The sequence below is a fragment of the Rhinolophus sinicus genome, chromosome 12 (genome assembly GCF_057876585.1).
Source record: "Rhinolophus sinicus isolate RSI-liver-muscle chromosome 12, RSI-T2T, whole genome shotgun sequence".
NCBI lineage: Eukaryota > Metazoa > Chordata > Mammalia > Chiroptera > Rhinolophidae > Rhinolophus > Rhinolophus sinicus.
In genome coordinates this window covers 53,689,923-53,714,405 of record NC_142512.1, presented here as the reverse complement: position 1 = coordinate 53,714,405, position 24,483 = coordinate 53,689,923, and the positions used below count along the sequence as shown (strand labels likewise).

General features: G+C 50.8%; 2 protein-coding genes across 5 annotated transcripts in view; one reads left to right on the top strand and one right to left on the bottom strand.

The window, feature by feature from the left end:
• The window catches only part of MXRA7 (matrix remodeling associated 7), a 28,422-nt gene extending 9,345 nt beyond the window's left edge, over positions 1-19,077 (top strand). Inside the window, exons 2-5 of one of the 4 annotated variants that reach the window (XM_088802419.1) lie at positions 6,119-6,182; positions 10,301-10,394; positions 11,479-11,559; positions 18,013-19,077. In XM_088802419.1, coding sequence (XP_088658545.1) covers positions 6,119-6,182; positions 10,301-10,394; positions 11,479-11,512 — 192 coding nt within the window. In that variant the 3' untranslated portion in view covers positions 11,513-11,559; positions 18,013-19,077. Of the gene's footprint in view, positions 1-6,118; positions 6,183-10,300; positions 10,395-11,478; positions 11,560-14,688; positions 15,968-18,012 lie in introns of those variants that run through there. The other 3 variants (XM_088802418.1, XM_019745453.3, XM_088802420.1) reach the window with 3 other exon arrangements.
• METTL23 (methyltransferase 23, arginine) overlaps positions 1-24,483 on the bottom strand; it is a 121,068-nt gene that overhangs the window by 25,224 nt on the left and 71,361 nt on the right. The gene's annotated exons all lie outside the window — the stretch shown is intronic.

The window sequence follows — 24,483 nt, the reverse complement described above, 5'->3', positions numbered from 1 at the left end:
TCTCTAAAATCATTCCAGATTAATACGGGGGCTTGGTGTGGTCACAGCAGGAGGTAGCTCAGGTCCCAACGGATCCTGTTTGCAGGACCCAAGGGTAGAACCTTCTCGGTAGACAGACAGACAGACAGATATCTGTGTCTTTCTGATGCTCTCCATCTTGCTCTCTCTCTTCCTCTCTCCATCTCTCTGCCCGTGTCCTTCCATCTCTCTGTTTAGTGCTGTGATCAGTCTGGATTAGCCATAATTGGCTTCCTGCAGGGTGTGTATCCGGCTCTCAGTGGCTCCTAGAAGCCTCCCCCTGAGTCCCTCTGTACCCTAAGACACCTGCCTGTCCCATCTGCCACCCCTCCCCTCTTGGTCTCTGGGGGACCCAGGTCTTGGGCTCCTGACAAGTGTCAGGAGGCACTTCCCCTGTGCTTTGCCCCACCCTGCCCACTCTGTTGGAGGAAAAAGCTGAATTAGAAAAGTTTCCCAGCACACATGAAGTTCAGACTAGACTCCACCCAGTAACAGAATGCTGCGACAGTGGAGTGACTGTGGTTGGGTCTCAGCCTGGGCCTGCTTTGGGGACCAGCCAGGATGACGCCAGCTCTCTGTCTCAGAGGGTGTCAGCAATTCACAATTTTCATTAAATTGATTTACTTTCATTAGAGCAGGGTGTATTAGTCTGCTGGGGCTGCCATAACCAAGTACCACAGACTGGGCAGCGTAAACAACAGAAATTTCTTCTCTCCTGAACTGTGAGATCAAGGTGTTGGCAGATTTGGTCTCTCCTGAGGCCTCTCTCCTTGGCTTGCAGATGGCCACTTCCTCCCTGTGTCCTCTCACGGTCTCCCCTCTGTGCAGGCGCACCCCTGGTGTCTCTCTGTGGGTCCAAATTTCCTCTTACAAGGGCACCAGTCAGATTGGATTAGGGCCCACCCTGACCACCTCATTTTAACTGAAGCACTTCTTTAAAGGCCCTGTCTCCAAATACAGCCACAATCTGAGGGACTGGGGGTTAGGACCTCAACATATGAATCTGGGGAGGAACGTGATTCAGCCCATACACCTGATGCCATGCAACACTCGAGACCAAGGGCATTGACGAGAAAGCAGCAGTGACAGCCTTTTGTGAGGTTCGAGGCCAGCACTCTGAGCAGCCGCCATGTTTGTGCTGCTTCCAGATGTGGTCCTGGCAGGGCTGTGTGGCACAGCTGTCCCGCCAGCCAGGGGACTCAGTCCCAAGAGTGGGACTCAGACCTCCAGACCCCGAGGGATCGCTTTTGGCTCGTCCTTCAGCCAGTCCTTCGCTGCCTAATTCAACAGACGTGGAGCTGAGGGCCAGATTCCGTCAGCCTCTCAGTTCACGCCTTTATAGCTCTCACCTAAGCTCTGAACCTTCTTCTCAGAGTCCCTCCTGCCTCGTCCTAGCTTTCCCCTTGCCAATGCATTCCCACATCCCACTCCAAAAGGGAGCTCCCATCCTGTTTCTCCCCATTTAAAAGCTTCCAGGGCTCCTCGATGCCTTGTCCTATAGAAATCTCCATGGTCCAGGCCCTGACCACTCCCCTCCCTGCAATCACACCAGACTCCAAAGAGTCACTGGAAACGCTGTGCTGTTCCACGCCTGGCAATCTCATCTCACCCAGCTCAGAATTCTTGTCCCCTTTGAGGCTTTCTTGGCTGAGCTCCCCTTCATTAAGGCCAACCCCGTCTTACTTAAATGCACAAAGTGTTCCTGAAAATACACATGCAGAACTGCTTGTGCCAAAGCAGAACTGAAGCTGGAACATGTGATCAGGTGTTGCAAATGTAAAATTCCTAATTATCAGCTCTTCTAGACACAGGCTTCGACAGCACAGTTCTAGCATGCTGTACATGCTTTCCTTTATTCCTTTCCTTCACGACTGCACACAAGTCCACCTCCTTGAAGCAAAGAGCACTGGTCTAAGGCTAAAGGCCACCACTTCCACTTTCCATCCTTTTTATAAAATAAGGGCAAAATGTAAAAACAGTGATGTGTTACCTTTTTAAAAAAATAATGGGGGCGGGGGTGGTGGGATAGCTCAGTTGGTTAGAGCGTGAGCTCTCAACAACAAGGTTGCCGGTTCAATTCCCGCATGGGATGGTGGGCTGCGCCCCCTGCAACTAAAGACTGAAAACAGTGACTGGACTCAGGGTTGAGCTGCGCCCTCCACAACTAGATTGAAGGACAACAACTTGGGGCTGATGGGCCCTGGAGAAACACATTGTTCCCCAATATTACCCAATAAAACAAACAACAAAAAAAACCTCTTTCTTTAAAAAAATTTAAAAAATTATGGAATCCTTTCCACTATTTTGACGTTATCTAAAAGCCTACTAATAGCCCAGATAAATGTGAGGCCCTGGGGTGCCTCCCTGGAGCACAGTTTGAAAACTACTTCATTGCTACCCTCCTCCCACCACCACTGCTTTGCATCTGGAATGTAATGCAGGCAACGCCCCCCCCCCACCCTCTTCCCCCCACACACACCCAGGAGAACTTGAGATGTTCTGGGCTTGCAAAGTGGGGTGTGAGGGACAGTGAGAGTGGTCAGGGCTCTCTGGCTGTTAGGGACAGAAACTAGGTCAGGTGCGCGTGCACAGACCCGGGAGCTGAGTGGCTCACATGCAGGGAAAGTCAGGGGTAAAATGGCCTCTGGAGCAAACAGAGCCAGGGCCTCTCCTCCCGAGCTCCTGGCCTCACAGCTCTGAGACCAGAGGTCCTTTGTCCCAAAGCAGAAGTTGGGCCCCTGGGTCGCAGCCACATGCTGGTGCGAGGAGGGGGTGGAGTCTGACGGCGCTGACATTTCCCACCAGGACCACAGGCTTCAAGAGGCATCTTCTGAAAGAAGGGGGTTTCTATCCAAACAAAAAGTAGTGTCCAATTTACAGTGTTTGCTAAACTTCATTAAGTCTCACAATGAAAAATTGATTTTAATTTGCATCCCCATAGATAAAGGCACAGAACCACAGCAGAGGTTTTAGAAAAATGCTACCTACCTCTACCACACACACCACACTATTTGTCTTTAATTCTGGGATACAGGCGTGCCCTCCAAAGTCTTAGTACAGTTTTAAGTTTTAATAACTTAAGAAGTGTAAATGCCTCAAACCTACAAAGCACATCAGTTGAATATTTACTTACTTAAATGTCTTTTACACTTAGTTTCCTGACATTTGAATGTTGTTTTCATTTTAATTCTTTGTGTTTGCCAGAATCTGGCCAGATGGGCAGAGAGAGGCCTCTCCCATGGGCGCCTTGGAGATCTGGTCGACCTTCCTGAGGTCAGCATGTCCAAACACTGTCATGTGTGCAGCAAGTCTTCTTAGGGCTGAAATCACAAAGGTCAGTCCCTTTAGTCACTGACCATCAGCCCATGTTTTCAAAGTCTGAAAACCAACTAGAGCCATGTACAGCACTAAGTGGTCACATTATATGAATCTGAATAAGAAACATTAATATATTTAAAATGTAAATGACTAACCTTTCAAATGTCATTTTTTTGGTGTTTGTAGCATTTGTGTTTCTGAAGTTACTAAGGCTTAAAACCACACTAAGACTGGCTGCACATTTTTAAAAATACAGTGGTACCTCGGTTTTCTAATGTAAACCGTTCCGGAAGACCGAGTTCTGAAACGTTCGAAAACCGAGGCATGGTTTCCCCATAGAAAGTAATGCAAAATGGTTTAATCCGTTCCAGACCTTTAAAATCAACCCCTAAAACTGCCAATTTAGCATGAATTTTACTATCTAACGATACCATAGATCCATAAAATTTACAGCGTTCGTAAACCGAAATGTTCGTCAACGGAGACGTTCGAAAACCGAGGTACTATACTAGTAGCAACCACTAAATTGCTTTCATGACTCACCAAATGGTCACAACCAGTTTAAAAAACACCACACACTAAAAGTCAAATGCAAAATCCAAATGTGGACGAGCATTTCCCCAGGAGGGTGTTGGCAGGTCAACTGACAGCCATGTCTCTTTGGGATGACAGTGTCTGCCATGGCTCCTGAATTTCTCACCGAGTGGCAGTTATTTGTGTCTTTCCTATTGGACTGCGAATTACTTAAGGACAAGGGACTGTGCTGGCTTTTGTTATTTTCTTTTTAATCTTTGTGTCTCAAACATAATAGGAGAATTCATCTCTCTAGTCTCAGTGTTAAGCTATTTTTGGGGGTCCAGCCCTGAATAGGTTAATGGCTGTTTATTATTATATAATAGACACAATAGCCAAATCTTACTTTTCAGAAACAGCTGTACAGCATCTTTAAAAACTGTTAAAAGAGTCATTCATGTATATTTAGAAAATCCAAATTATACTGAAATGTGGAAGATGAAAAGCTGCCCCCGCTTCTCTCCCCAAAGGTAGCCACTGTTAACCGCATCTTTCGTGTCCTTGCAGAAAACTTGTTCTCTGCATTTATGAGCATATATGTGCGCTCCCGTTTTAACATTTGCACCGAGGACTGCACTCCTCACACTGGGCTGCTGCTTGCTTTCTCCTCTTGCTAATTTAGCTTAATGCATCTTCCCATCACTACGTCTGGTTGCCGCCTTTCGAATGCAGTGTTGGATGGTATACTTGCGATGTAATATATTTAACCTGTTCATATTTTGGTGAACATATTAACCAAACATACTTAGCTATAATATATTTAATCCTACGCATAAACATGGACTTGTTTCCCGTTTTGTCTTGCTTTCTGCTGCACACAGTCAGAATCATCATATAAAAACGCCGGTAGATGCTTTTCTAACCCAGAGCACCCCTAGAAGTGGGTTTGTGGGGACAAAGGTGTGTCTCCTTGGTGCCACGAAGATGCTTTGTGTGCAAAATCCAGGAGGCGCCTGGACACCAAAACCCCAGGTACTGAGCAGTGCTCAGGGCAGCACTGCCCACATTGGATGGCGCTGAGGGAGGCTAAGTGGAGAAGGGCCAGCTCCTATCTCCCGCCCCGCTCCTGGCTGCATTTTGTGTGGCCCAGGAGACAGAAAATCACAAGAGACTCAAAGCCCTTTGAGATTCGGCTGTTGGGCTTGTGCAAACTTGGCCTCCCAGCTCAGCTCACTGTTTAGTTTGGCGTCTGCCTGACGCTCAGCGCTCCAGCTGCAAACTGGCTGGACCCCAGAATCAGAGTGCTAAAGGCCTGGGTTTGGATTTGTCCGCTGTGCTGCCTTCTCCACGGTGGGGCAGCTCATTCATGCCTGCTCTCCCCTCTTAAACCTGCAGGTATTTCCATATTTGCTCACTGCGCTGCTAAGTCACAGTTCCTTGGACCTTAGGTCCCCTCGCCACACCCTTCAACCCCTCAGAGCTGGAGCCTGTCTCTCATCCTCCAACATTCCTGCAAGTTGAAATCACTGCTTTCTTCCACCAAGGCCATCCCAGGACGTCCCTTCTGGCCATCTGTTAATTGTGTCTGTGTGTGGGAGAGAACCAGGCTGAAGGAGGTGGACTTCCAATTTTGGGAAAATGGACACCGAAATGCTTAGGGATAGAAACGACGTCGGAGGGAGCACAGATGGAGCCTGAGACTGTGAATGCAGCTTCTCTGATGCCCAGCCCGGCCCTGGGCCCCAGATAACCCACCCGCTTTCCTCTTGTGCCTTCTGTTCCACTCACTATAGGGAAGGGGTGGGAGTCCCCAGGTCACTTATCAAAATAGCATCCAGATGCTTTGACTAGCACCCACCTCGAGAAAGGACTGAGGTGCAAGGTCAAAACCACCGTTCCTCGGCCCAGAGCCCCCTCCCATCACCTTGGCCAAATGGCATTTGTGCTGATGTCATAGTTTCCACCCACTGTTGACTGTGGCCCCCACACATTCCTCTGGGACAAGCGCAAAGGACAGGCGCCGGTGTTGTGTGTGGCCAGGCTGGCCCTTGGCAGTCCCTTCCTCTCTCCCCCACATTGTGCCCACCGCTGCCCCACCTCACCAAGGGGGTCACTCACTTCGGGCCCCCACGTTGCTGTGGGACATCTCTCCTGCGAGTGTGCCCAGCGGTCAGTGTGCCCCCTTTTACTGAGGGTCAGACACCCGAATGGCAGTGCTTGAGTAAACCGCCCTGTCGTGCCCAGGCACTGACCCTCTCTCTCCTTGTAGGAAGAGGAGCAGAAGCAGGATGGCGAGGAGGGCCCACGCTCAGCAGGGCCTGAGGAAGACGACGGTGAGTAGGACCCGGTCGTCAGACCACACATCTCTGCTCCCCACTCAGGCCGGCTCTCGCGTGTCTGGCCGTGGAGGCTGGACTACGCTGTGGGCCCTTGGGATCTCCAGCTGAGGATCTGAGGGGCAGGAGGAGGGGAGCGGATGGAGGGTGAGGGAATACGGGACGGGGGCTAAGAAGTGGAGTCCTGCATGGCCCAGAGGCCCTCCAGGCCAGAGGCTGCTCCCTCCCACCCCCCGCCGTCCTCCACCCATCGCCCTGTCCACTTCCTTGGCTCCTTCCGTCTCCACTTCTCCATCTATAAAATGTGAGTTGTATTTGGAGAAATACAGGTGGTCCATCTTGTGAATAAACTGAGCACGCTGACCTTCTGTTTCCTGCAGTGCCTCTTACCGTGTTTTCCCGAAAATAAGACCGGGTCTTATATTAATTTTGGCTCCAAAAGATGCATTAGGGCTTATGTTCAGGGGATGTCATCCTGAAAAATCATGCTAGGGCTTATTTTCCGGTTATTTTCGGGTAAACACGGTAACTCCCCTCCCGTCACCTCACCACTTTATGCATTTCACGTTTCACTCCAAGTATCTCTGACCTGCTTTATGGAAACTAAAGCCACTCACAGGCTACTGCCTGTGCTTTCTGCAGAATAAAGGCCCCAGGGGAGAAAACGCCTGATTTCTGAGCAGCTCTTAGTAACTAGCCAGACCTCCCTGGCCATGGGATTCCAGGCTACCAAAAGAGAAGAGAGTGACGGCATTGAGGAAACCGACCAATTTGAACTTGACCAGGTGGAAAGTGGTGTGTTTGCCCTGGACACCCATGGGGTCCAGCACCCCAGACAAACAGACCGAACTAAACATGGAGCGGGGCTTCTGCTGCTGGATCTTTTATTTCACTAAAAAAACAAAACCAAACTAAAAAACAAACAACAACAAAAAACTGAAGCAAAAATAGCAAAATGTCAACATTTGTGAAATCTATGTGGCAAATACACGGAGGACTTACTGCTGTACTTTTGTGTATGTTTGAAATATTTCATATTTTTTAAAAAGCAAGACTGTTGCTGTGACTTTAAGTCGACTGCTGGCAGGAGCAATGGAAAGAGACGGTTGCAGGAATGCAATAACTGAGGCTGAGGCTGGTGTGGGCTGGGGGGGGCAAAGCTTCCCCCTGAGGCCCTGAGCCTCTCTCAATACAGCCTCAGAGGAAGGGGGAAGGCAGGGGGAATGGTGGGGTGGACACTGGCCTCTTACTGGGGGCTCTCCCTCCGAGCTGTTGGTTCTCTCAGGTTACCTGAAGGACCGGGGGCCCTGGATTCTGTCCCTGCCACATTAGTAGGTCCTGTTAGTGATTTGAGGACACAGAAGACCAAAGCTGAGGCCGCCGAATGTCCCTGGGACGCTCAGCAGACCATTCTTCTGAGCCCCAGACCCAGTCATGGGCCTCGTCACTGGGTGGGCGCTCCCTCCTCATCTGACTGCTCCCCTGGACACCCCCCACCCCAGCCACCTCCTGCCAGTCCTGACAAGACAGGGAGGATAGGTTTATGGCCTCAGCTGTCAGAAAAAAACAGGAGTGGACTCCCAGTCCCTCTGCCATGAGCAGCTCGGCCCCAGGCTAACTGATTCGAGTCCCTAAAATGTCTTCCCTAAGTGACTCTGGATTCACATAAGACTGCAGGAGGAAGTGCCCCCTCCCCGGGGGCTGGCACATCGAACCTTCCTGGTCTAGCAAAATTGGAAGCGGCCCTGTATCACTTGGTACATGCTTGTGTTTACGTGAAAGCCTTTTCAAGTCTCTCTGGCTCAAAAACCGTATTAGGTTGGTGCAAAAGTAATTGCGGTTTAACAGGTTAAAAATAATTGCAAAAACTGCAATTACTTTTGCACCAACCTAATAAAACTAGAGCTGCCCCATAAATTGAAACCTTGAATAGTACTCAGCTGGCAGCATTTTTTTATGTTTTATTTTTCTAAGACACAGCGAGGGCCTTGACGTCGAGGTTAACTGGTGTTCTGTTGCCTCTTGTTGAGGTCCAGAAGCAAGCATTGGTTGCGAGCTCACTCTGAGTGCAGCTCCGTGTGACCCAGCGCCTGTGGCAGGCTTTTCAGGGCGTTCCTGGTAACCAGAGACCCAGGCCCCTCAAACGTGGCCCTGAGTTACTCAGCGGAGTTCCCAGACCCCCGAGACGCGAGCCATCCAAACCCTGTGCTACATGCTCCTGCCTCCTTGGGCCCAGAAAGGAATGGTGCTTTCCAGTCCTTTGCAGAGCTTGGCCAGGAGGGCAGAGCCAGGCTAATGAGAGTGGGGGTTTCCCCCTGCCTCTCCCCGGAGCCCCATGTCACCTGGAGCCCCTGGCCCCTCACTCCCAGGCCACATCCTCCTGTCCGATTGCTCTCTGCCACCCTGTCTCACTGGCCTCCTTGCTTTGCTGGATCTATAAAGCCCTTCCTGACCCCCTCCCCACAGTTAAACTTCCAAGCAGCCCCCTCCTGACTCCCTCTCCCCGCTGCTATCCTTTTCTGCAGAGCTCTCATGGCCAAGAGTAAACTCTGTATTTTAATTACTTATCGTTGCTGGCTGTGTTTTATTCACTGCCACATCCCCAGTACCTAGAACAGTGCTCACTAGATGTTTGTTGAATGCATGCACAGCACCTTAATCCTTGTACAAATGCAGTAACTGCTCCCTAAGGAGAGGTGTCGGCCCCTGAGCACTTGGCGGCCGGGGTGAGGGACCCGCGGGAAGACATGCACACCAGAGCCGGCCTTCTAAGCCATGTTTGGTGAGAGGCCAACACAATCCCCACGGCATAATGTTCATGTTCTGAATTTGCATCCAGAACCATCTTTGTTTGGCCAAGAGAGAAGCTGAATATGAGAGACTGAGGCCTCTTCCTCCCCTGGAGCCCACATCAGCCTATCTGATCATGTGGGACAGCTGCCAGCTGGAGGTCAGGGTGGCTGGCAGGCAGGATGTGGAGGTGTTTGAGATTCCTGACACTGGAGTGACAGAGAGGTGAACCTTCTAGAACAGAACTGAGAAAGAGTATATCCCTGTGGAAGGGTAATTTGCTGGTCTCTGCGTTTCCCTTAATGCTTCATGTGTTAATGGAAATTAGATAAGACAAGCCATTCAGCCTTTGTCCCCAGGTTGGCCAGAGGCCATGTACCCTATACCTGCTGGGCTGAAGGACCACTTAAGGGCACTGTCCCCCAAGGGACACTCTCCACCAGGATACTCAGCCCAGGGTATGCCCCCGGGCGCTCTTCTCTTCTCCCCTTGCAGCCCTCACCGGCGTGTGTGCTGCCTCCCTCTGGCCTGTGTGCCTAGCACCTGCCTTCGCTCCATGTCACGTCTCTGCTTTCTTCTGTCCAAACCCCCTGGTGTGCCCTCCTCAGGCCTCAAGAGCTGCCCTTTTGTTCGTTGGGAGGCAGCTGTGGCATGGAGAGAGTGAGCCTGGCTGACATGACACCCCTGGAGAGTGGGATATGGGCCTCAAGTCCAGGAGACTGGAGGACCTTGGCAGGCGGTCAGGGGTCCCCGTGCTGCCCTCCAGACCTGGGACCCAAGGAGGGCAGGGAAGCCAGCACCTTGGCACAGCCTGCTTTCCGGAGAGAAGCTCCCTCCAACTGACTATAATTAGCATGGCAGCAATGGGAGGCGGGGGCTTCAGATGAGGGGATAATGGCCTTGCAGAAGGTGGCTTGGTGAGAGGGACAGCCAGCTATCTCTGTGGCTTAGCCTAGTCCTGGAAGGGTCCCGTTTGGTCGATGGAGCCGTATTGTAGAGGGTGGTGCTAGCTTCTCTCTGGCTGTCTCATATTTGTCTATGTAGCCACTTTTGGACTTCCTAAAATAGTTCCTACGTTTCTGTAGGAGTTCATGGGAAGGGTGTGGGAGGAGGGCTTGTCAGGTGCAAGGTGAGAAAATGTGAGAGTCCAGTCCCTTCTGAGGCTGGGCAGCACCTGAGCTGGCACTAGGTAGGTGTGTGTGGGGGGCACCCTCTCTGGCCGAGATGGTTCTTTGAAACTAACAAAGGCAGAGGGGACTCGGAACTTGTGGGAGGGGCCCAGGGCCCCAACCTCTGCGGGCTCTTACCCTGTGCCCTCTCTGCAGGAGAGGCCTTCTCCTTCAAGTACAGCCCTGGGAAGCTGCGGGGAAACCAGTACAAGAAGATGATGACCCGAGAGGAACTGGAGGAGGAACAGAGGTAGGCCGCCTCCCTTCCTCTCGCCTCACTTCCACCTGTGACTGCTCAGCTTTCTGTGGGACTCGCGGAGGAGCCCTCACTGTCTCACTGTGCCCTTCATTCAGGAGCCAGGAGAGGAGGCCTGCCTCCTGCAAGCTACATCCCCCTGACCATTCCCCATTTTCATTTTAGGGCTTCTTTCCCGTCCTGGCAATATTCAGCCAGGCTTGATTTCCCCAGAGACAGTCCCTTGTGGGGGGAGGGGGCCCAGCCCATTCCTTGCAACCCCACCCCCCACTGGAAAGGGAAAAACAAGATGCCAGGGAAGAGCCTGGAGCGGATCCGGCTGTTCACTTACACGCAGCGTTCATGACAAAACCAATCTATCACTTCACGGCAGAGCGCGATTCTTCATGCTCAGCCGTTTGGCAGCCTCCTCGGCCGCCCTCCCAGCCCGGCGCCTGCGGTCATTTTTTATCTGTTCTGCTCCGCGGAGCTCTGAGGCGAGTGCAGCTGCGCAGCTGCTCATTTTATAACTGGGCTGTGCCCCCACCCCAGCCGCGTCCCTCCGCATTCCTCTCCACTCCATCCCGCCAGGGTACCTAAGGCGCTCGGGAAGCAGCCATTGGGCCAGCCAGGGAAGGCCAGGGAGAGAACGGGTCTGACCCTGAGCCCCGCGCGTGCGCGCCGGCGGCCTGCGGCCTGGAATCCCTGGGTTCAAGCAGAAGTCTAAATGGGCGCGGTGCCTTTTCTGGGCCCAGCAACCCAGAGGGGCTTGGGCGACCACCCCCACTCCCCAGCACCCAGAGAGGAACAGAGGGCTTGTGATTCCGGAATGCAGAGCCCAGCCAACCCTTCCATTACGCTCATCAAGCCACCCAGCATCCTTCAAAAATCTGAAGACACCCAGCCCACCAGAATCCTTTCTGGCGCTGTCCCCAGTTCTTCCATACCTGGCTCGGAGGCTCTTCCCCTGGGGGCAGAGGGGTGGCAGTAAGCCCGGCAGAGGAAGGCCCTGCTGGGGAAGGCAGCCCGGGAAGCCCCCAATCCTCCCTGCGACGACGCTGCCTCTGGTGTGACTGGGTGTGCTGCCTTTATATTTCAGGATTGAGCTGACCTCTGACCTCACTTCCCTGTAGCAAGTTCCTTAGGTCCTGAGCCACAAATATTCTTGCAAATCCTTTTGGTAAGGAGCCTGACTTCTTAGACTAGTGGTGCTTCCCTCATTCTGTCTGTTAATGTGTCCCCAACACGACTGACCGGTCTAAACCTCTCCTCTTCTGCCGCCTTCATAACTAATGAGCACGTTTCTGTGCGCCGAGCCTCTTCTTCTCCGGCGCAGGGATCACTGGGTGAACACACCCCTTTCCCAGGGAACGCCAGGTTCTTGGACACAAGTCCCGGGTGGGCCTAATGGGCCAGCTGGTGGGGGGCTAGCGCCCTCTTGTGAGGCTGGGGGAGAACTGTCTTCCCGGGGACGGGGAAGGCACATGGTGTCACCTGCAGCTTGTCTTACCCTAAGAAGGTGATGCAGCTGAGAGACCAGTGAGCAGCAGAAACCTGTGTTCCCAAGTTGTGGAACAGGCCAACTTTTATGATCAGTGAGCGCTAGCCGACCACCGCCCTGTGCTACTAAGTCCAGTGCGAGTGGAACACCACTGTGCTCATTTTCCCAGCACTGCGGTGGCCCAGTTGAGTAGCTGCAGCAAAAACCACGTAGCCCACAAAGCCTAAAAGAGCTCCTTACAGAAAAAGCTGCAGCCCCCGGATTATGGAGAGGGCCTGACGCACCTGTGTCTCTCCGAGGACCCTGTGGACAGAAGCTATGGCCAAGACCCCGTCCTTAGTCTGTGTGGGCAGATAGATGTGAGGGACCTTAGAATAGGAAAGACCAATTAGTGGACTGAACGCCAGGCCCCAGGAATGGGGATGGAGAGTCCTTACTCCGTTCTGTGTAGACAGCAGACTGCGTTGCCTAAGAGGGTTTTCCTCACTGGAACCTTGGGGCTCTCTGAATCACCGATTCACACTTTCCTGTTCTGTGGGGTTAGGGCTGTGCCCGAGTACTTCCCTTGGGGTGAAGTTTTCATCCCCTCATCCACAGGCTGTGGTTATCACTGGTGTACCCCAAGTTGAGGAGGGACTTGATGACAGCACAGCCCTTGAACACAGCCCCTCCCAGGGTGGGGCTGGAGTTCATGTTCACTTTCTTTTTTTTTAAATTTTTATTGGGGAATATTGGGGAACAGTGTGTTTCTCCAGGGCCCATAGCTTCAAGTCATTGTCCTTCAATCTAGTTGTGGAGGGTGCAGCTCAGCTACAAGTAAATCAGCATCCCTGCTGTTGAGAGCTCGCGCTCTAACCAACTGAGCCATCCGGTTGCCCCTTCGGAAGCTCAGCGGCAACTCGTTGTCTTCAATCTAGTTGTGGAGGGCGCAGCTCACTGGCCCATGTGGGAATCTAACCAGCAACCCTGTTGTTCAGAGCTCGCGCTCTAACTAACCGAGCCATCCGGCCACCCCATGCTCATTTTCATTACTGCCCCTCCCCAGCATGCTGTCTGCTTGCTCCCTCCCGCCCCTGCATGTGGTCAGCCCCTGTGCCCCTGTGTGGGGCCCCTGATGCCCACCCCTCTGGCGATTGCTTCTGTTCCTCGCATGGTGATGCTTGGGGTTGCAGAGGTTGGCAAGTTTGGCTTTGTCTTTTCATCTACAGCATGATAATTCTGGTGGGGACCAGAGAACTGAGGGGTGTAAAACAGTTCTGGTGCCAGCTGAGTCCAGAAAATTGCCCTGGAATCATCAGTATGAAAAATAACATGCATATGATTGTCAAACCACTAAAACCACAAGCCAGTGAAAAGTGTGCTCTCTTCTTTGCCTGTCAAATTCTTTCAACCAAACTCTGCCTGTTTCTAATTCCTTCCTTGGCACTCAGGGTCCCAGTCAAGTTGCAAGCCAGTGAACAAATAAATACTGCAAGTCCCTGACTTTAATTTATAAACTCAGCCAACACACAGTATCTAGAGCCTAAATCTTTAGTGGTCACATGATCCAGCATTACCCAGAAGCCTCGGTTTACAAGTTTTCAGGGCATGGCCCCTAAGAAGCAGGACTGAAAGCAACAGCCCCCAAATTCATCCCCCCACGTTTAATTGGGCATCCCCATCCTTGGAACTGCTCACAGATCCAATTCCTTCTGCCCAAGGGGCAGAAAGTGGTGAAGTTTGTAAATCCAGAGGCAGCTGCTGCTTAAGCAAGACCTGCTTTGTCTGCCCTCCTCCTCCTCCGAGCTTTCCCCTGGGGCCTGGGGCTCACAGGCGTCCTTGGCACTGCCTCTGCCTGGCTAGGGGGAGTCCGTGGGTTCCTACCGCAGCTTCTCTGGGAGGTGACACATCCAGCCTCTGAGTGGCTGGACAGTCCTCCCAGCAAGATGTCCTCCTCACCCCCAGAGCTGGTGAAGCTGGTGAGCTTGGCTAGCTCTTAGTTTGGCAGGAAAAAGACAAAGCACCGCCATCCACTCTTTGTACACCATTCACCCTTCCCAGCTCTGGTACGGTGGAACCCCGGTTGTAGGCCAGCCTGGCTTTGACAGATGAGGACTCAGCACCCACTCCATTCGGAAGGTTCCCAGGACTGTCCTGACCTTTCTGGAAGGACATGGTTCTAGTGGAAGCTGATCTGTATGGCATAACGGCAAGGGAGTGAGGAGGCAGAGTACCTCCGGCTGGGACAGTCTCAGTTCCCGCTGCCTGACAGGCCCACGAACAGGCAGGGGCTGTGAATTTCTAGAAACACGCACTGACTCTGACCTCCAGAAGAGGGCGCCAAAATCGGATCCCTGCGTTTCCTCAGCGTGTCCATGTGCTTCTATGTGTCATTTAGAAAAGGGGCACACCATTGGCCTCATCTGGGGGAGCACACGTCCTAAGCTGCTGCTGTCCCCAGAGGGGGACAACCCAGCCAGCGGGAATAGAGCGATAGGACCGTCCCAGTCAGCCACAGGGGCCAATGATGGGAAGTGCCCGGAACCAGACCTGCCTAACGGCCCAATGTAGGACCTGACCTGCCTAACTGCCCAAATGCCACGTACACTCAGAATGAGGGTCAGCGGGCTGTTGGGGTCCCATGCAGGGTCCCACCAGCTTTGTGGGACAGACTATCTTGCTGCAGGTGATAAGAAGCAAACTGGCCCTAGCGTGTCGGAGATCTGCAATTCCAAACATCCTCCTCCCTCATCCCATCCCCCTCTACATGGTACTTGAAAGACGGAATGAGTACAATCCATGATCTTTTCTCCCTATTTCTCTTTACAGAACCGAAGAATAATGAAGTTACCCTTAGCGTCCTCCTAAAGGCTTTTCCTTTTGGCATCTTAAAAGCTTGAGAGATAAAATGAAACCCCCAGACAGCAGCCTTGCAGGCTGGCGGGTGCACCTTGCCTACACAGATCTGCTGGATCCCGAGGCAGGACTTGTCCCGTGGCTGGGAGGACCCTGGGGATGCCTTGGGCTCTCCCGGGGTAGGGGTGTTCCTCCCTGTGTGGGTGGGTTGCTTTGTTAAGCTGAAGGGTTTTGAGTTTGTTCTCACTCCCTGGACCTCAATTTTTCTTATCATTCAGCCCTGCTCTCCACACACCCTGCACCCCTGAGATAGCCACTGTGTCAGTTACTCCATCATTTTAAAGTCAGTATAGTTTTATTCCAGTCCTGCTGCGTTTTCCTTCATGACGCCAAAGCATGAAGGACTTTGAGGTGGGACGGATGAATGGGGCTGAGCTGCCTGGGCTTACTGGCTGAGTCAGGGGTCGCCGACTGCCCTCCTCTGCGTTGGGGCCACTTCGCCTTTGTTGTCTGGCTCAGCTGATGACGGGGCAGCAAAAAACCAGGGCCAGCTATTGATTTCCTGTAGCCCTTATTTTCCCTTTAGAGGAGGCTTGAATCCAGCCCTCTTGTTGCTAAGAGGCCTTTTCACTGACGTTTTTACCACCTCAGCCGCAGCTCCACCTTTGCTCCGGCTGAAGCAATAACAACAGTGTTTGCTTCAAATACATTTCTTGACTACGCCTTTTCCTAGGACGTTTCATAGACAAGTTAGAACCTAGATAACCACATCAGTCCCAGATTCGTTTCTCAGAATTTTATATTTGACAATATTTATACTTTGCCAGACTAATCTGCAGTTTTTAGATATGTTGGTTCAAACATTTTTTTAAAAGCAGTAAGTTTCTGGAAAATGTTGTTCCATTTAATGGAAGGCCGGAAATGTCCAATGTCAACCACAGGGCATGTCTCATTCCCAGTGACCTTCTCCTCTGGGCCTAATACCTTAGGTTCAGGGGCTTAGGGGACAACAGGCAACAAAGCAACAGCCACGCGATGAACAGATGTTGTCCTGTGAGCACACACGTCTCCACATAGCAATAGTGATGTCCTTGTCCAGGCTGGGATCTTACTGACACAATAAGCAGGTCCGTTATCTCAATTTGTCTGGAACTTTCTGAATGTGGGCGCCAAGCCTCTTGGATTCCTGATGGCTTGGGAATGTGTTTTCAGCCTTTGTTCAGCCCAATAAACTCTGAGTAGATGGTCTCGATTACTGTGTGTTTTTTCAGTTTTGCTGTTTTTAAAAAATAAGCTCCTTTGGACCCATTAAAATTTGAGCTTTCTCTCATTTTGACACAGTACGAAGTCCTATGTCCACCCTATTAAAAATACCCTGTTTCCCCCGAAAATAAGTCCTAGCCAGACCATCAGCTCTAATGTATTTTTTGGAGCAAAAATTAATATAAGACCTGGCCTTATATTATAGTAAAAGAAGACCGGGTATTTTTATATTATATTACATTAATTATATTACATTATATTATAAAGACCTGGTCTTGTATTATAAGTAAAATAAGACCAGGTCTTGTATTAATTTTTGCTCCAAAAGACGCATTAGAGCTGATGGTCCAGCTAAGCCTTATTTTCGGGAAACACGGTATGCAAGTGCCACAGCCACCCAACACAGGGGCGAGCTGGCGTTCACTTGGTGGGGGCCCACACACACCTCCGGGCTGATTCCATCCAAGGCGCTCGTCACACACCCTTCAATTCCCAGTACTGCCCCTTCGGACAGTAGGGTACAGAGTACTGATCACAGGCTCCCTCTCCTCCAGACCGGAAACCACTGCAGAACAGCTTTCCAGGGTGATGGAGAGAGGCCGGGATTTGGGACTTCACTACGAAGAGATTCTAGATGCCACTCGAGTCAGAAGACCAACTGCTAGATGGGAGATACAGGGTTCTTGCAAAAGGAGTGTTAGGATAAATGTAAGACGAGACATCGGACGTCCCCCTGCCTAGACAGCGCTGTGCCCTGCAAGGCCACTGGCCAGAGGCTGTGCCAAAGCTCTGCTGGGTCTGCAGTGGTTACAGCAGATTAGGGTTTCCAGGCTGGAATTCCCACCCGTTCGTGGGAATTTATTTCGCTTTCCTGTTCCCAAATCCCAAAAAAAGTTGGTTGGGAAATCGGGAAAATCGGCTCCTTGAACCCAGGTGGTTGGTAGTATCGGCCGTCACTCTACAAAAACGATTCACCGTGGAGAACAGAAAACAGTTTATGTCTCGGGATTCAGGAAAGGGAAAGCAAAAAACATTCCTGAGAACAGGTGGGAATTCCCATCTGGAAACTCCACAGCAGATTATAACAGATCCAGCTGCAGGAGGCGCTGAGAGGTCTGAGCCTGCCCATAGGCTGATGGCCTCTGAAGGCGGCCAGTGCCAAGCCGCTGGTGTGGTGTGGTGTGGTGTCATATGGTGTGTGGAGGGGGAACTGCAGAAGCCAGAAAACAGAATAGTGAGCCAGTGCCACACAGCACAGCACACCCGAGCTGAACAAACAAGAACCAGACCATTCCCTGGTTTTGCTGCAGTTTCACTCCACCCTTTCATGTTTGCACTCGTGGGAGGTGTCCTGTGCTGGGGAGATGGCATGGCTGAGCCTCATAAAGATAACAGAAAGTGCTCCCAGCCTCCTAGCCTGCGTGTCGTAAACAAAGCCTACCTCCAGCCAGGCCTGTTCCCTGGCAAGAGGGGCAGGACCCCCCACTGGCCATAAGGTGTCTGTGTACATAGGGAAAGGTCACACCGCCTCTTGCCCCTTGGCCAAGCACCTGAGTGTACACCTCTGTATGCTGCCCTGTTTCCTAGCCCATGTTTTTTATTCCTCCACTTCGGGCTTATCTCTCTCAACTAAGGCTGTTCCTACCATAAATTTCTTCATGGGATTCCCCAGCCACTTCATGGAACATATCTTCTGCTTTGCATCACTGTGAGATGTGCAATCAACATTAAAAGGAGGTTCAAGGGGAAACCGAAACACAGAACCCAACTGATAAGTTGGAGTCCCCAAATCTCCAGGGTAAACCCAAGACTTGGAACTCCAGTATTTAGAACCCTCAAGTTGAGTTTTTAAGACCAAACCAGCTCCTGCATTTTGAGTGGGTTTTGAGTTTAGTTTTCTTCTCATTCTGGAAAGCAAGCGCAGTAATACATGAGAGAGGGGGGTGCCCTGACTCCACTGAGATGCTCACAGCAGCTCCCTCTCTTCCTTGGGTTAGGAGCATCTTTTTCCTCTGTATCCTTTCTTCTCGACAGAGTTCAGAAAGAACAGCTGGCGGCCATCTTCAAGCTCATGAAGGACAACAAGGAGACGTTTGGCGAGATGTCCGATGGCGACGTGCAGGAGCAGCTCAGGCTCTACGACATGTAGGCTGCTACCTCCGCCACCCAGCGGGACGTCCACAACTCGGCCCTGCCCTGTGAGCCCAGCCCTCGTTGCTTTCAGACTTTCGTAGGCTTCATTTGATCTTATATCCACAGACATAGATTTGCTCAGTTCTTGCAATTTATGTATCACATAACCAGAGTCAGGACTGTGGCCTTCAGAGGAGAAAGTCCCTGACCCCTTTCGCTTCTGCCTGCCGCAGAGATTCCAGCGGTTACATGGGTAAACCTCCGAGCTGTCTTCTGATCCAAATGAAATCTACGCAGACCCAGGGCAGGCAGCAGCCAAGCCCCCAGCACGTGGTGTGGCAAGTCCTGCAGCCTGCACGTCATCTACCAACAATACACTCTCGCTCTGTCTTACAAGAATTTCTGGAAGCTTCGGTAACTGTATAGAAGCAAGCAGTAGGGGAGCATTCTTTTAACAAAAAGTCTAATTCAATCTCACCTTCCATCGTGGAACAAAACAACTGTATCAAAGTTAAGCCCCTCTAAGAGTTCCTCTTATTTAAGCATGAGAGTTACTTCATACATAATTAAGTAAAACTTATTTGAGTGCTTATAATGTACCTGGAACTATGCTAGATGCTATAAATAGAAGAAATAACATATGACATGGAGGTTACAGTCCTTTAGAGAAGACAGGCACGTGTGCAGGGAGAGAGACCCTCACCAGGCAGCATCCAATGAAATGCCAAAATGATCTCACACAACAGTGTCGGACATTTATGAGATCAATAAATTTTTGTGAGTCAGTGAATATATGACAGAAATAACAGTGGTTCCTTCGTGCTGCACAGGCCTGGTTTCTGATCACCCCATTGGCAGAAAAATTCACAGCCAATTGAGTAATGGAGGGTATGCTAAAGAGAGAACCTAGGAAGTGCGTACAAATATTTATTTGCTAAAATAAAACCAAATCAACACAAAACCAAAGCAGTGGCATTTGATGCACCTCAGGTTAGTACTGGTGGGGAGGACAGTTACCCTCCTTTCATCATCTGCTTGTTAGGATTTTTCTTAAGCCTCCACCCAGCTGTTGCTATAATTCCTTTTGCTTCTTTGCTGTCCGTCTGCATGGCTAGAGGGCCTGCTCTCTGTGTCTGTTTTTATATCCAAATGTCAGTGCTTTTTCCTTTTTTAAAAAATTATTTTTATCTTTTTTGTCACGGCTTTTAAAAAATGTTATGATTTGAGAATTGTTTGTTTCCTTTCTGGGGTCGCAGGGACCCCCTTACATTGTTTTATCTCCCCATCCCCCAAATGTATGTCAGCGGGCAGGGCCATCTCTCCCAGGATGCACTTGGGAACTGGCATTGCCCCATTGTCACTGTATTTCCCTGTCCTCTCCTGCTTCCCCGTCCTTCTTCTTGGATTACACCAAAAAGAAACGACTCATGGTACTTGAGTCAAAGTTCTCATGGCTATGGGAAAAGTAAACTGAAGAAATTTTTGTATCTTCGGATCAGCTAAGATGTTCCAAGTGCAAAGAACAGAAAACTCCAACTCAACTGTCTTAAACTAGAGGAGAGCTCGGTCACGTGAGGAGTCCAAGGCAGAATGGCTGCAGGCCAGAACCCTCCCAGCCCAGGCTGCAATTCTCTCAGTTCAGTCTTCCTTGCCTTGCAGGCCCTTGTCGCAGACTAGCTTTCTTCCTGGTTGCAAGATGACAGCAGTTCAGGTGTCATGTCCAGAAGCACGTCTCTGGGAATGAGGGAACTGCCCCGGATCCCCTCTCCACCTTCCTTCAGGTCCCAGTTGGCCAGTATGTGTCACGTGTCCACACTTCAACCCATCACTAGCAAAGGGATGGGACCACTGTGTTTGGCTGAGACACCTGGGGCTGGGCCCAGGTCAGCTGAACACATGGCCAATCAGAGGGGGTAAGTGGACCCCGCTGGGGCTCTGTGTGTGTGCGGGGGGGGGGGGGGGAGTATTGGGTAGACACCAGGACCACTCTATCACCCAGCAGGGACTTGGAAGCCCAGCATACTCCACACTCCTCTTCCTGGGCCTCTGAGGCTTCAAGGAAGCACTGCTTACTCCCTGCGACTGTTGCGTGCTCTGATGCCATCTCTCAATAAGCACCTGCTTCTGTTTATACCATTTCTATCACCTGCCTCACTGGGTCACCCTTGAGTCCCTTTATGGCTGGAAGAGTCCTCTGAAAACTCATTTCAAACTGCCACCCCTACATCGCCCCACAGATATCAACATTGCTACAGGTCAGGAAAATCCAAGTGCCTTAAAAAAACTGTCCATGTTCTTAGAAGTTTCCTGGAGTCAATGGCAAGAACTAGTACACAATCATAAGATAATATCCAACCCTGCAAACCAAGAAGAAACACCCTGTTTGTTCACAAGTGTCGGAAGAAAAATCAATACCATTAGGGCCACCAAACAGTGGAAGGTAGAGGAGAAAGAAACAGCAGGCAGGAGACAGAGCAAACCTGAAAGATTTCCATAAGGCAGGCCACCACCAGTGTGTCACTGCCACACAGGGCCCAGACGGGCCAACAGAAGCCAATCAGAATGGAACTCTCCGGGTCTGGGGGTTCAGAGACTTTCAGGGGCTCGGTCTCCGCCCAGCAACGAGAACCAGTCTCAGAGCGTCTCAGTCCCTCCCCGGGCAGTCCAAATGCCACCCTGTCTGGAGCCCTGCTTCAGAGATGCTCACGCAAATCGCAGTGGCCCATCACCCATCACACCTGCAGGAGGTTAAAAACCGTGTCCACAGACAGTTCATTTCTGTTCACCAAACTCCTTGCTAGACGCTTTTCAGGGCCTCCTTCCCTCAGTGTCTGTTGTAACTGCCACCATCTGGACAAAATGAGGTATCTCCTCACTTCTTGTCAAAGCAGTCGCCTTTCCCGGCGGCCATGATGAAGAAGATGGGCAATCTAAACTCTGCACAAGCTCTTTATTCCCCACTCGTTGGATGATTTGCACTTGTTTTCAATTGTTTTTAAAACCTGCACATGTAAATAGTTTTCCTAAGAACAGATGGCTTTGAGGTTGTTTTGTTCTTCCCAATTTAATTATAAGAACATACGCTTGTCCAAAGGACCTCCTGTTTTGACAAAGCCCAAGATTATCTTCTGGGCAGCTGTCTGGGCCTGGAAGACATCAAGTGTAAGCATGGCTAGGTCCAGGCATTACAGGTCTCATGCCTTCTGAAGGCCAGTGTCATGCATGTGGAACAGGCACAGCCTCTGAGCCACCACTGCAGGGTTGCCTGGCATGGCAGAGACCCAGTCACGCATTTGGCCCCACCATCCTATCTAGGAACCAGGCGCTACTCATCATGTATTACCCTGAGGCAGGTAAAAGTCATTTACTTTCTCCCCTCACCTCCTCGAGGAACCCTGGAGAGCGGCAGGGTACCAAAAATCCTTAGCCCAGTCAACACCATGGCTCCACTATAAATAACTTGAGGCCCACCCAGCCAAGCAAGCCTGTGCTTCCAAGGGTCTAGTGCTGGGTCCCTGGAGAACAACAGCCAAGCTGGGCAAATACCCATTGTCACAAATTTTTGTTTTGTGTTGTAGTCTTTTGTTTTCTTTTACTATTATTATTATTATCACTTTATTTTTTATTCTATTTTCCCCTCTAAGATTTTTACCACGTTCTCCACCACCACCACCTCCACTCCTTATGGGTAAATCATTTTCATCAGTTTTGGTTTTGGCCTTTTGGCATTTCTTTATGCTAAAGGTAGCAGCCCATATACAACGTCTCTAGAGATCACTCGAAAGAAAATACCGCTGGCTTCCTCATTCTTTTTAATGCTGCAAAGTCTGCTGTGTAACACTACATACTATACTCGTATATCGCCGATGTCCGGCAGTTTATTCAGCCATTCTCCTACTAATGGACATCTGCACTGTTTCCAATCTTTGGTAATTCAAATACTACCACTCTGAATAGAACTTTGTGCACCTATCGTTTCCTATTTGTGGAGGTGTATTTGGATGAAATGGATTGCTGGGTCAAAGGTAAACTCACATGTTGTCAGGTATTATGGCCCCATCCCAACCCCGGGTGATACCAATTTGCAGTCCACCAGCAACACAGGAGAGAGCCAGTTTCTGCACTGACCTTAACTGAGCAACTTGTCAAACGGTATTTTCACCAATCTGATAGGTCAGAAATGTTAGCTCAGTGAAGTTTCAATTTGCATTTTTCTTATTATGAAAAAGGTTGGGCATCCATTCAAATGTTGAAGGGCGCCTTACATTTTTGCCCTATGAACAGTCCGTTTCCGTTTCATCCTGTTTTCTGTTGACTACCATGCATTCAATCTTAGCTTTAACTCACCTAATAGCGCACATTGCGATTATTCTGGCGACCATTTCCGGCGCAACCCTGATCCCGCATAAGGAACGGGGAGCCTCACTGAGGAAACCAGACAATCTAGGTAATTCCAGGAAAAGCCTACCAAACTCAGGAGCCTTAGCCGAAAGCCAAAACGCTAACTGCAAAAAGAGACCGTCGCTCGCAGTACAATCTCATTTACGCGTCAATTAACTGCTCCCTTTACATACGAAAAAGAAACACACACAGGTACAAACCGCAGGTCTGCAGGTCGGACCTATCACTGTCCGAGACCGGTATCCCTCCGCTGTGCGTGTGGTGCGAACAGCTGCCAATCTTCTGCGAAGACGAAGCTCTTGATTGCCATTGGGTATCGCATCCTCCCATCGTTGCCCTCCCCGCTCCCGGCGGAGCTCGCCGCGCTCCAAGATGGGACGTACCGGATGTCCGGTCTCGTACAGATGCGTTTCCTCAGTGATTGACAAACGCTTTTGTCCAATGAGGAGCGCGAGATGGCCCATCCCGCCCACGAGAAGCCCTCCGCCTCGCGCCTCGGCCGCAGAGGCTGCTGGGTGTTGGTGCTGTGGGTCGGCTGATCGCCTACAGGGCCTCGGAGCCCGAGGCCAGTCCAGCCAGGCCGTCGCCTTTCCTCGTGTCAAGTCTACAGATTCGTGCCCATACCGACCCCCCGCTGCTGCGTCGGGGTGCGGCTTGGCGATCTGTCCCGCCTAGACCGGGCTCCTAGTTCCCTACCGAGGCCTTGTCGGCCCCTGAGCAGCACAGCGCTAGACCCCGGAGTACGAAGATGAATTCAAGCCGGTCCCTGTACCCCAGGATCCCACCATCTGTGCCTTCTTCCCCCAAAACAAGCCCCCCACCCCCAGGCCTGTCCTAGAGTGAGCTCGCGAGAGTGGCCTCAGATCACTGTCCTGCAGCCGAATCCAACACTCCCCCTGCCCTTGTTTTTCTCATTCCGGTGATTCCCGTGCCGAAGGCAAAATCCAGCAGGTCCTTCTCATTGGGCAACTGCACGCACCCATTTTCTCACCTTGGTGGCTCTGGAATTGAGTGGACTTAAGAAGGTGTGAAGCAAACGAGTCACACCTTCCCTCACCTGTGGCTGCTCTTTCACTAAAGCTGGGGTTTACCAAAGCACCACTGAGTAAGTCTGAAACGAAGTTGGAGTCACCACTTGGCCTGAAGGCTCTAGTTGTTTCCATTCCACCGCCCAAATCCGGCCCAAGGGAGGCTCCACACCCCTGGAGGTGGGGACCACCAACTTCCAATCTTTGGGCCTGGCAGTGGCCTGGGTGTCTACAAATGAAAAAGGGGGGCACGCCTCAGATCACGCTGGGTCATCAGGGGTTACTGAACTATGTGAAATAACTCAACCTGCAATCAAGGGGTTTTTTTGGTGGTGGTGGGAGGGGAATAATTTTTCTCCTTTAAGTACTTGAATTACTTTTTGTTAAGCTCTCCAAAATGGGATAGGTTATTTTGACAGGCTCAGTCATTTAGCTCCTTCAAAGGTGTATCATATTCACCTCAGAACTGTTAGGTGGTGTCTTTGGTTCTCGTAATCAATCAGCTTCACTGACTCTGCAAGTTAAATTTCAGGAGAAGAGGCAGCTGGCAAGGGGAATAAAATTAAGAAAATTGTTCTGGGCATAAAAGGTTCAGTGAAAGAAACGGGAACAAGCAGGCAAAGAACATAGGATTCAAATTAGAATATTGAGAGGTGTGAATCGGCACATTATACTTTCCAGACATTTATCAAGCCTGTCTTCACGCAAAGCACTATGCTAGATAATATACTGCAAAATGAATTCGACTTGGCTTTTACTTTTGAGGCAAAGTGCGATGAAGGTTCACTAACTTTTCAGAACGCATGCTACGTGTAGAGCATGGTATGTCTTGCCAGTGTCCCCTTGTGAATCTTCACAGCGACTCAGTGAAGGATGTAACATTCTTTTTCAGGAGAAGAAAACAAGACACAAAAAATATTGAAGAAAACCCAAGACCCTTCAT